This window comes from Coregonus clupeaformis, chromosome 7 (genome assembly GCF_020615455.1).
Source record: "Coregonus clupeaformis isolate EN_2021a chromosome 7, ASM2061545v1, whole genome shotgun sequence".
Lineage (NCBI taxonomy): Eukaryota > Metazoa > Chordata > Actinopteri > Salmoniformes > Salmonidae > Coregonus > Coregonus clupeaformis.
The window spans coordinates 10,506,157-10,519,015 of record NC_059198.1 but is presented as its reverse complement, the minus strand read 5'-3'; the positions used below and the strand labels follow the sequence as shown (position 1 = coordinate 10,519,015).

Sequence of the window (12,859 nt, the reverse complement as noted above, 5' to 3'; positions counted from 1 at the left end):
TGTGTAATGATCATGCTGTTTAATCAGCTTCTTGATATGCCACACCTGTCAGGTGGATGGATTCTTTGGGAAAAGGAGAAATGCTCACTAACAGGGATGTAAACAAATCTGAGAGAAATAAGCTTTTTGTGTGTATGGAACATTTCTGGGATTTTTTTTATTTCAGCTAATGAAACATGGGACCAACACTTTACATGTTGCAGTTTATGTTTTTGTTCAGTGTAGTTGTAGCTCTCAGAGCACGCAGGGTGAACAAAGCGGCTTCAATCTGTGGCGTGAAGTAAAGTGCAATAGAAGAAAATGTGTGTTGACATTCCTCTCCAATAGGAGCAGGCAGTAATTGAGAGACTAGAGCAGCTTCACAAACAGCCGAGAGCGAGCACATCACATCCACCCCCCAACAGTGTCTCAGCATCCCAGACACTTTTATCAAGGCTGGGTTACACTGCATGCATACACTCTCCTGCCACCCATTCCGACTGATGGATACCCATTGAGGGGTTGAACTAACTAGTTACCATCAGCTCACCCACTAGACCACGCTGCACGATAGAATTTGCATGAATATATATTTTATATTAACCTATAATGCTGTAGGGTGAACAATTTATGTAAATAAAATGCAGCCAGGGGAGTATGGAAATGAGTGTTTTCTCTCTTTCTTGCTCTTTCATCTCTCTCTCTTTAATTATTTCTCCCCCTTATACCCACTGTGATTGTGCTCATCTCTTTCTTTCTCTCTCATCTCCCCCCTCCCTCTCCCAATCTCTAGCTGTAGGCTCTCTCCCTCTGGTCCTTAGGTTGCTGTGCCTGATGCAGACCAGTGGCTCCACTGAGAATGAGATGGACGGCATCCACTTTAAACTGCTCTACCACGGTGAGGTCACAGGGTCAAAAGGAATCAGCCATGCATAATTCACTCAGATCTATAGCTTTGGTGTAACATCATAATTTAACCACTATTTTTTGCTGTACTCACTCTCTACATTCAATATCAGTTCAATCGACATTGAAATGCCTTAGGGTTTTTGCTCACATCAGCAAAGCATATTACATAAGCGTAAGCTGAATTTATAGATGAAAGTAGTATTTAAGTATCAATAACATGGGGGCCTTCTTCTGACGATAGATATTATGATCTTGTATTCTGTCTGATGTCTAATTTTGTCTCCTGTCTTATTATGGGCGTGTTCCAGTGAGTAACCTGACAGGGAAGCTGAAAGCCTCCAACACAGAGTGCCTGCTGCCAGCCTTCAGCTACCTGTACTGCTGTCTGCGTCTGTCCCCCCCTCATTGCACTGACAGAGGTGACAAACTCAGTCTGCCACCCTGTCCTTCTCATTCAGTGCAGCACAGCGAGCAGCCTTCATACACGCTGCCACCTGCCTCTCTCTCTCACACACACAGTCCCCCAGACACACAGACTTGTGTTGTGCCATCTGGCCTATAAGAGAGGCACACACTTGTACAGAACCAGTCAGTGCCATTCACAAGGGCACACAACACACTCACACATTAAATTGGTAGTATGTTTTATATATTGGATGATATCTTGAGTGTGATATCGTTTTGTCTTTTGTTTTCGCCTCTAGCTGTGTCCATGCTGCTGTGTAACACCGGGCTGATGGACCAACTGCAGGCTACGCTGAACCTCTCCTCCTCCTCTTCCCTCGCTCCATCCCTCTCTCCTACGTCTGCCCTGCTGTGCTGCTCCCGTCTGCTCCTGTCTTCCCTCATCACCCTGCAGCACACTCATTCTGCTCAGGTTGTTCTGTCACGCTAACCCTTATAAAGACCTTTACACAGGGTACACCATGTAGTACAAAACACACTCTAGTGAGGACAGGACCAGGGGACTTACCAGGGGAGACACACTGTACTCTACAGCTGACAATGGAACACAGAAATTGAATACAGAACTCAAAGCAGAAACATTTATCAGAGACCTTGATGTTAGAAAATACATTTGTCTTCTTGTACTGTAGGACAGTGTGTTGTTGAACGGAGAGCGTTGTTGCCATAGAGATCCTATTAAATTACATTCCTAATTCTATGGTTGTTGCCTTATTATGTCTTGTCATTTCTTCCCTCTCTGTATCCCAAGGTCCATAGAAGCATCAGGTTGAACCTGGGCAGCACGGTGCAGGCTCTGGTCTTTGGGAAGAGGAAGACAGGCAGCCTCTTACTGGGTAACAACGCTACACCACACTAAGCAGAGCAAAGCAGCATTGTTACACAGGCTTTAATTCCATTATGTGGCCTTCATCCAACAGAGGAGATGGGATAGAAATGGCCTGCTGGTTCTGTATCTCTGTCTCCCTGCTGTATGAGTGGGCTGTCAGGGCCAGGGTGATCTACGGTCTGTCTCCCTGCTGTATGAGTGGGCTGTCAGGGCCAGGGTGATCTACGGTCTGTCTCCCTGCTGTATGAGTGGGCTGTCAGGGCCAGGGTGATCTACGGTCTGTCTCCCTGCTGTATGAGTGGGCTGTCAGGGCCAGGGTGATCTACGGTCTGTCTCCCTGCTGTATGAGTGGGCTGTCAGGGCCAGGGTCATCTACGGTCTCTCTCCCTGCTGTATGAGTGGGCTGTCAGGGCCAGGGTGATCTACGGTCTGTCTCCCTGCTGTATGAGTGGGCTGTCAGGGCCAGGGTCATCTACGGTCTGTCTCCCTGCTGTATGAGTGGGCTGTCAGGGCCAGGGTGATCTACGGTCTGTCTCCCTGCTGTATGAGTGGGCTGTCAGGGCCAGGGTGATCTACGGTCTGTCTCCCTGCTGTATGAGTGGGCTGTCAGGGCCAGGGTGATCTACGGTCTGTCTCCCTGCTGTATGAGTGGGCTGTCAGGGCCAGGGTGATCTACGGTCTGTCTCCCTGCTGTATGAGTGGGCTGTCAGGGCCAGGGTGATCTACGGTCTGTCTCCTTGCTGTATGAGTGGGCTGTCAGGGCCAGGGTGATCTACGGTCTGTCTCCCTGCTGTATGAGTGGGCTGTCAGGGCCAGGGTGATCTACGGTCTGTCTCCCTGCTGTATGAGTGGGGTGTCAGGGCCAGGGTGATCTACGGTCTCGCTCCTCTGCTGCCGCCTCCTCCCTCGGTCTCGGTTCTCTCTCTTGCTCTCCCTCTCTCTTTCTGCTATCGCTAATTGTCTCTTCTCTCCCTTAGAGGGGTCTAATATCTCAGTGTACATGAGTGTTTGACAAAAGGGCTGTGCAAATGGCCACCAGCTCCTGGTCTGTGTCTCAGTGTGTTTAATCAGATCTCCAACTGACCTGTAACCCTGTCTCTCCCTTCCTCTCTCTTACCACCCACACTTACCACCCACACTCTGGTCGTCTCTTCCTCCCCGTCACCTGCCAATCTTCTTTCAACCTCCCCCCTCTCTCTTCTCTGCCCACATTCTCCCTCTCCTCACTCCAAATATCTTTGAATCCCACCCCTTCCCCCTCCACATCCTCTCGTTCCTCTGTCTTCCCTCTTCCTGCCTCTCCTCCCTCGCCTTGCACCCCACAGCTAGTTCCCTGAGGCTGCTGCAGGCTGTTCTAGATGTTGACCTGGAGTCTCCAGTGCTGTGTGTGAATGTTGGCCCCGGGGTAGGACAGAGGCCCCTGGGGGACACGGACAGCTCTCTGTACCCGCTGGCATCCTACGGGGCCCACTGCCTCATCACCGCACTCTACGGCCTCCTGCTGCAGGTCAGACACACCACACACACTCACACACACATACACACTCTCACACTGCAGGGCTGTTAACACCCCAGAGTTCTTCTCCCATACTGTTTTTTCCCCTCAATTTCCCATTGTTTCATTGTTTTCATTGTTGTTTGAAAAGCATCCCTGATAGAACTCAAGGCTGATGTGGTAAAGCACTCAAATGTGTCCTTCCTTTCTACTCTCTGTTTCTCTGTCTCTACAGTGCAGCCTTTATGGTCTATGTGTAGTACATTGTTGTTAATGGCAGTGTTAAGGGGATAAACGCACTTAATAAATACAGCGTATCATTACTGTCATCACTTAATGACTGGGTCAGAGCTCACCGTTAGTCTACATGAAGCATCTTCAACTCCTCCTGTCTCTCCCGCTGTCTCTATAGCATAGTTTAGTCTATGCTGTGTATATATAGTGAAGAATGTATTTAATGCTCAACTCTTCCTATATAACCAATTCGGTGTTGAACAATACCACCCTGTATCAGTCAGTGCAGTAGTTCCATGTCAGTGGTTGCACTGTAGAGAGTAGCTCCTCCTTGGTCCACTGCGTTGTGGTGCGCTACGCCGATGATGTGAGTCTGCACTGGCTTCCAGGATTAGAGTGGAACTCTCTGTGGTCCTCCTTTCTATAGCCATCTGCCCTACTTCACTATTTTGGGACACTAATCACTAGTCACTGCCTCAGTAGGGGCGGCTGTGGAGTGGGAGGATAATGCATTATTAAATAATCCCTCACTCTCTCTTTCTCTCTTTCTATCTGGTTCTCTTTTCACCATCCCTCTGTTTGGCTTAATATCTTCTCTCTCCCTCTTCTATTCATCCCTCCATCTTGCTAAATGTCTTTCTGTCTTCCCCCTCTTCCAGAAGCAGGAGCTGTTGCTCAGTGTGTCAGTGAACTGCCTGGGTTCTCTGCTGGGGTTTCTGCATAGGAGAAGCCCATCTACAGGTACCAGACTCAGACAAATCAAATCAAATGTGTATTTATCTCATGCTTCGTAAACAACAGGTGTAGACTAACAGTGAAATGCTTACTTACGGGTTCTTTTCCAACAATGCAGAGTTAAAGATGTAAATAGAAATAGTGACACAAGGAATAAATACACAGTGAATAATGAATAACAATAACGAGTAAAAATAACAACAACACAGGTATCTTTTGGTTATCACTATAGCAACAGCCTCCAGGAACAACAAAAACACAATATTTACATCTTACAGTTAAATGAGAAAATGAGGAAAAGGAATAAAACAACAACATGTACATAACAACTGCCATATGGTACAGCTCAAACTGAGTTAGTCAGTATCCTTTGGAAGGTTAGCCTGGTTTCTGTGTCCAGTATCGCTGCATGGCTATATACAGTGAGGGAAAAAAGTATTTGATCCCCTGCTGATTTTGTACGTTTGCCCACTGACAAAGACATGATCAGTCTATAATTTTAATGGTAGGTTTATTTGAACAGTGAGAGACAGAATAACAACAACAAAATCCAGAAAAAACGCATGTCAAAAATGTTATGAATTGATTTGCATTTTAATGAGGGAAATAAGTATTTGACCCCTCTGCAAAACATGACTTAGTACTTGGTGGAAAAACCCTTATTGGCAATCACAGAGGTCAGACGTTTCTTGTAGTTGGCCACCAGGTTTGTACACATCTCAGGAGGGATTTTGTCCCACTCCTCTTTGCAGATCTTCTCCAAGTCATTAAGGTTTCGAGCCTGACATTTGGCAACTCGAACCTTCAGCTCCCTCCACAGATTTTCTATGGGATTAAGGTCTGGAGACTGGCTAGGCCACTCCAGGACCTTAATGTGCTTCTTCTTGAGCCACTCCTTTGTTGCCTTGGCCGTGTGTTTTGGGTCATTGTCATGCTGGAATACCCATCCACGACCCATTTTCAATGCCCTAGCTGAGGGAAGGAGGTTCTCACCCAAGATTTGACGGTACATGGCCCCGTCCATCGTCCCTTTGATGCGGTGAAGTTGTCCTGTCCCCTTAGCAGAAAAACACCCCCAAAGCATAATGTTTCCACCTCCATGTTTGACGGTGGGGATGGTGTTCTTGGGGTCATAGGCAGCATTCCTTCTCCTCCAAACACGGCGAGTTGAGTTGATGCCAAAGAGCTCGATTTTGGTCTCATCTGACCACAACACTTTCACCCAGTTCTTCTCTGAATAATTCAGATGTTCATTGGCAAACTTCAGACGGCCCTGTATATGTGCTTTCTTGAGTAGGGGGATCTTGCGGGCGCTGCAGGATTTCAGTCCTTCACGGCGTAGTGTGTTACCAATTGTTTTCTTGGTGACTATGGTCCCAGCTGCCTTGAGATCATTGACAAGATCCTCCCGTGTAGTTCTGGGCTGATTCCTCACCGTCCTCATGATCATTGCAACTCCACGAGGTGAGATCTTGCATGGAGCCCCAGGCCGAGGGAGATTGACAGTTATTTTGTGTTTCTTCCATTTGCAAATAATCGCACCAACTGTTGTCACCTTCTCACCAAGCTGCTTGGCGATGGTCTTGTAGCCCATTCCAGCCTTGTGTAGGTCTACAATCTTGTCCCTGACATCTTTGGAGAGCTCTTTGTTCTTGGCCATGGTGGAGAGTTTGGAATCTGATTGATTGATTGCTTCTGTGGACAGGTGTCTTTTATACAGGTAACAAACTGAGATTAGGAGCACTCCCTTTAAGAGTGTGCTCCTAATCTCAGCTCGTTACCTGTATAAAAGACACCTGGGAGCCAGAAATCTTTCTGATTGAGAAGGGGTCAAATACTTATTTCCCTAATTAAAATGCAAATCAATTTATAACATTTTTGACATGCGTTTTTCTGGATTTTTTTGTTGTTATTCTGTCTCTCACTGTTCAAATAAACCTACCATTAAAATTATAGACTGATCATTTCTTTGTCAGTGGGCAAACGTACAAAATCAGCAGGGGATCAAATACTTTTTCCCCTCACTGTAGCTACTGTACATCGTTACAATCTGTGTGAAAGTGCTATATCAAAATAAAAAAGGAACGCTCTGTTCCTTTTTTATATAGCACCTTGCACTTTCACTTTATGTATTCTTTCGAGCATGGATTAAATTAATTATATTCTTTTTTGCATCTCGGCCTCTTTGGGTTATTCCATTTTATGATTTGAGTGCGAGTACTTTTTGAACTCTACAGATGTTTTCTCTCCCACCCACCGGCCGCCTTTCATTCTAGGCTGAGCGCAAACCCTCATACTGGCTTTCTATATACAGGGAGTACCAGTACTGAGTTGATGTGCAGGGGTACGAGGTAATGGAGGTAGCTATATACATATAGGTAAAGTGACTAGGCAACAGGATAGATAATAGACAGTAGCAGCAGCGTATGTGGTGAGTGAGTGTGTGTGTGTGTGTGTCGTCAGTATGCCTGTATGTTATTTCATTTTAGTCATTTAGCAGACGCTCTTATCCAGAGCGACTTACAGTTAGTGAGTGCATACTTAAAAAATATATATATTATACTGGCCCCCCGTGGGAATCGAACCCACAACCCTGGCGTTGCAAGCACCATGCTCTACCAACTGAGCTACACTGGGCCCATGTTATGTGTGTGTGAGCGTATGTAGTGTGTGTGCATGTGTGTGTTGGGGTGTCAGTGTAAGTATGTGTGAGTGTGTGGGTAGAGTCCAGTGTTTGTGAGATTTAGTTTTTTCAAAAGGTCAATGCAGGTAGTCTGGGTAACCATTTGATTAGCTATTTAGCAGCCTTGTTTAGCAGTCTTATGGCTTGGGGTTTAGAAGCTGTGCACTGATACCACTTGCCGTGCGGTAGCAGATAGAACAGAGAGAACAGTCTATGGCTTGGGTTGCTGGAGTCTTTGACAATGTTTTGGGCCTTCCTCTGACTCCGCCTAGTATAGAGGTCCAGGATGGCAGGGAGCTCGGCCCCAGTGATGTACTGGGCCGTACTCACCACCCTCTGTTGCGCCTTGAGGTCGGGTGCCTTGCAGTTGCCGTACCAAGCAGTGATGCAGCCAGCCAAGATGCTGTCAATGGTGCAGCTGTTGAACTTTTTGAGGATTTGAGGGCCCATTCCAAATCTTTTCAGCCTCCGGAGGGGGAAGAGGGGATGTCGTGACCTCTTCACAACTGTGTAGGTCTGAGTGGACCATGTTAATTCCTTAGTGATGTGGACACAGAGGAACCTGAAGCTCTCGACCTGCTCCACTACAGCCCCATCGATGTGGATGGGGGCGTGCTCGCCCCTCCGTTTCCTGTAGTCCACGATCAGCTCCTTTGTGTTGCTGATGTTGAGTGAGAGGTTGTTGTCCTGGCACCACACTGCCAGGTCTCTGACCTCCTCCCTATAGGCTTTCTCATAGTTGTTGGTGATCAGTCCTATCAGCGTGGCGGATGTGTTGTTGCCTACCCTCACCGCCTGGGGGCGGCCTGTCAGGAAGTCCAGGATCCAGTTGCAGAGGGAGGTGTTCAGTACCAGGGTCCTGAGCTTGGTGATTATTTGTTTATTTGGACTATGGTGTTGAATGCTGAGCTGTAGTCATTGAACAGCATTCTTACAAAGGTATCTGTGGATCGGAGTGGGTCCAGGGTGTCTGGGATGATGGTGTAATGTGATACATGACCAGCCTTTCAAAGCATTTCATGGCTATATATCTGAGTGCTACGGGGCGATAGTTTTTTAGGCAGGTTACCTTAGCATTCTTGGGCACGGGGACTATGGTGGTCTGCTTGAAACAAGTTGGTATTACAGACCGGGTCAGGGATAGGTTGAAAATGTCAGTGAAGACACTTGCCAGCTGGTCAGCACATGCTCTGAGTACACGTCCTGGTATTCTGTCCGGCCCCGTGGCCTTGCGAATGTTAACCTGTTTAAAGGTCTTACATCGGCTACGGAGAGCGAGATCACACAGTCGTCCGGAACAGCTGGCGCTGTCATGCATGGTTCAGTGTTGCTTGCCTCGAAGTGAGCATAGAAGGCATTTAGCTTGTCTGGTAGGCTTGCGTCGCTGGGCAGCTCACAGCTGGGTTTCCCTTTGTAATCCGTGAAAGTTTGCAAGCCCTGCCACATCCGATGAGCATCAGAGCCGGCGTAGTAGGATTCAATCTTAGTCCTGTATTGACGCTTTGCCTGTTTGATGGCTCGTTGGTGGTCGTAGCGGGATGTCTTATAAGCATCCAGATTAGTGACCCACTCCTTGAAAGCAGCTGCTCTTGCCTTTAGCACAGTGTGGGTGTTGCCTGTAATCCATGGCTTCTGGTTGGGGTATGTACGTATGTATGGTCACTGTTGGGACAATGTCGTTGATGCACTTATTAATGAAGCTGGTGACTGATGTGGTAAACTCCTGAATGTTATCGGATGAATCCCGGAATCTATTCCAGTCTGTGCTAGTGAAACAGTCCTGTAGCTTAGCATACGCTTCATCGGACCACTTCCGTATTGAGTCCGTCACTGGTACATCCTGTTTGAGTTTTTGCTTGTAGGAGGATAGAGTTATGGTCTGATTTGCCAAAGGGAGGGCGAAGGAGGACCTTGTATGCGTTTCTGTGTGTGGAGTAAAGGTGATCTAGAGTTTTGCCGCTGTGTGTGCGGGTGATTTTGTCATTGTATGGCCAGAGTCTGGTTGTCTTTTCATGTGTCTGTCAGTGTATTCACACCTCACCATCACCCTGACCTGTCCATTCCCCCTCTCTGTCACCAGCCTAGCATGTGGTGTGTCAGCCCTGGAGTCGCTTCCTGCTCTACTCTCTGCTCAACTCTGGAGAGAGCTGCCTGCTGCACCCAGCCACACTCACACTACTCACATTGGTAAAGGCTTCTGCATGCTTCGGTTCGGCTGGCGCCTAGCCGAACTTGGCTAGGCGAACCGAACGAGTGTGCTCACATACTCCCTTACATGACCTTCGCTTGAAAAACTAGAACAAAGCGGCAATAGTACTGTTTGTCCATCTTGAGACGCCGTAGCCAGTATACACTTCTTCAAAATAGTCAGAATTAATCGAATATAACTCAAGAAATCTCTAATTAATGTTGATGTTTTTTGAAGAGGAGATCTTAGTAACGCAATTTTACATCTAACTAAAATGTTTGGTGCAGTATTTCTCAAGTGCAAAGATTTGCATGAAAACAAATTGTCTGTTGTTGAATGACAACAAACACTTAATTGAAGAATCCCTACTGTTGACCAATCACAGATGAAGGGACGTAGACTTCGGCTACCGAATTTCGGCTTGCCATGAGAAAAATGTTTGTGTGCCGAAAGAAAAACTTGCCTAAGACCAAAACGTCACAAAATGGCATCATAATATATGCACATATATGAACTACTCCGAACTGCAGATGCCTCAAGACTGCACCCGGACACACTCACACTACTGTTGGTCTTTGAAGCAGCACGGGGCCATTTTGAAGTTTATTAAAATGTGTCTTTGCCTTCTGTTTGTAAGCACCCTGAAAAAGCCTTGAATACCAACACGTGTCCCTCCCATGCAGCTGTTGCGGTATGGCAGTAGGGTGGTGGTGTGGGAGCCAGACCTGTGTCAGGTGTTGGAGGCGGTGGAGAAGAGAGGCCTGAAGGAGCTGGGAGAGAACACAACACAGGCCCTGAGACAGCTGCTCACACAGGTACAGTACACAACACACTGACTGGAACACATACAGCAGCACAGTAAAACGCAAACAGAGAGCACACAGGCAGAGCCCTATGAGGCTATGTTGAACGTCACTGAGACACACTCTTTTAATTGTCCCATGTCAACGCAGCCCCCTGTTACCACCTCTACGCCATTGTGTCACACATGACAGTGGCAGGACACAGGCCCTCATAGGGTTAATCTGACTCAGGAGTGGAATGTCACTGCACTGAAAGGTCATCACTGCCCCATTTGTCATGTGATACAACATCATGCTAGCCCTGCTGCCTCTCTTAGTGACAGAGCTGTGACGTGTGTGTGCGTGTGTGTGTGTGTGTGTGTGTGTGTGTGTGTGTGTGTGTGGCCTAGTGATTATTAGTCAGGGGTTAGCAGAGCTGAATATACTCCAGCAGTATGCGGTTCAGTAGCTTGTCAGATCAGAGCAAGTCTTATGGGAGACTTTCACGATTTCCGGTGCCTGCTGCCTCATATAATAATATATTTATTTTAGATAGTGCTTTTCACTACAAAGAGAATCTCAAAGATGCTGTAAAAACAAACAAAACAAATGTAGAGATCTGGCAGGTCTTGGTGATGTTCTTCCACAGCTTCAGATGATAAGGTGTTGTTTAGCCAGGTAGTCAAAAAAAGCTGGCCAGTAGCGTAAGCGGAGGGAGCTTCGATGGCACTGAGAGGGAGCAGCGTCAGTCAGTTACTTAGACAGGCCCAGAGCGCTTCATCAGGCACCTCGTTTGTTGTCTCCTCCTCTGTAGGTAGGCTGGATAGTCCACTACTGAAGTGTAGATAGTCCACTACTGAAGTGCTTCAGCAGCTATAAGTGCCAGAAAGACCACCACACCTCAGCAGTAGTCAGGAAACAGTCCCCTACGAGGCAGGCCTCTCTCAACGCCTCACACCGCAGTCCACATCATTCATGCAAAGAGGGCAGGTGGAAAAAAGCCAGTGCTGTATTATAGCTGTTTCCACCAGACTCTCATCTCTCTTGTAGTCTCTCTCTCTCTTTCTCTAGTCTCTTGCTGTCTCTCCCTCACCCACTGACTCTTTCTCACCTCTCCCCCTCTCTTCCTCAGCTCCACTGCAGTATATTCCACCCCCCTCCTACAGAGGAGAGCAGACTGAGGGCCAATACTCTGATGGAGTCACTGAACTCCCTGCCTCCCACAGCCAACGACAACCTGCCCATCAGCATTCTGTATCCTTCACACACACACACACAGTTATAACATAAAAGATACAGGCCATTGACTAAATCTCTGTCATACGTGATGCATTTCACTTAATCTCTTTGAAAATGTGCTGTCCCTGCTGTTGCCACATACTGAGTCTTGTTTTTCAGTGCATCTCTGTCTGCCAGAGGTGTAGACCAACTTGTTTTAGTCATCAAAGACACAGACACATACCATTACAGTGCTCTTTCTAGGAGCTCTCCTTCCTATCTGTCCTTAACCCCCTTTCTCAGGCGTGTTGGAGAGATGTCGGTCTGCCTGTCTGACTTCACTGTGAAGACAGACGGACACATTGGCTCTCAGTTATAGACCTTTTTGTTGTGAGAGGCTACATTATTGATTTACTTGATTTATTTATCAATTTATTTATGGCTGTTTTTGCAACCAAACAGCCTTATCCTGAAGAGGTGTCTGGTAGGACTCCTGTCATATTATTACTGATTGACAGCGTCAATAAAAAAAACTAGGGGGGAGCATCCATTCATTTGCCTTTAGGTTTGAGGTCTTTCAATAATATAAGTTTATCATAAAGAATTGTTGGGAAAAGAACAGTTGTTATACACTACCGGTCAAAAGTTTTAGAACACCTACTCATTCCAGGGTTTTTATTATTATTATTATTTTCTACATAGTAGAATAATAGTGATGACATCAAAACTATGAAATAACACATATGGGATCATGTGGTAACCCAAAAAGTGTTAAACAAATCAAAATATATCTTATATTTGAGATTCTTCAAATAGCCACCCTTTGCCTTGATGACAGCTTTGCACACTCTTGGCATTCTCTCAACCAGCTTCATGAGGTAGTCACCTGGAATGCATTTCAATTAACAGGTGTGCCTTCTTAAAAGTTAATTTGCGGAATGTCAATTCAGTGGAAATATAGGACAATATGAGGTCACCCATTTGGATTGCCATTGCTAGATGGGATACAGAAGTCAAATGTGGTTTTTGTTTTTTGCATTTTAGCTAACCCTAACTCTTTTCCTAAGATTAACCTAATTCTCCTAACTTGCTACATTAATTATCCTAACCTGCTGCGTAAATTCTCCTAACCTGACATGTTGCTGCAGGTACTGCAGGATTTTGTTCCCAACTAGGCACTACACCTGACCAACTGAGCTAATTGATCAGTAAAGTGATTGCCTAAATTCAACACACCTGGTCTTCCAGGTAGGTTAAATCAAAAACATGAAGTGGCTGCAGCACTCAAGGACCAGGGTTGCCTACACTTGCTGTATCCCTTCTAGCCAAAACCCAGGTATAA

The 12,859-nt window shown here is 46.5% G+C and overlaps 1 protein-coding gene across 1 annotated transcript; it reads left to right on the top strand.

Moving 5' to 3' along the window:
- The first annotated feature begins 414 nt into the window (after positions 1-414).
- Positions 415-12,129, top strand: LOC121570411 (meiosis inhibitor protein 1-like). Its single transcript, XM_041881872.1, has 10 exons — positions 415-877; positions 1,197-1,307; positions 1,593-1,765; positions 2,105-2,189; positions 3,508-3,689; positions 4,571-4,652; positions 9,410-9,516; positions 10,201-10,332; positions 11,432-11,553; positions 11,821-12,129. The coding sequence occupies exons 1-7, from the start codon at positions 637-639 to the stop codon at positions 9,412-9,414; spliced, it is 879 nt and encodes a 292-aa protein (XP_041737806.1). The 5' UTR covers positions 415-636; the 3' UTR covers positions 9,415-9,516; positions 10,201-10,332; positions 11,432-11,553; positions 11,821-12,129.
- Positions 12,130-12,859: the final 730 nt, after the last annotated feature.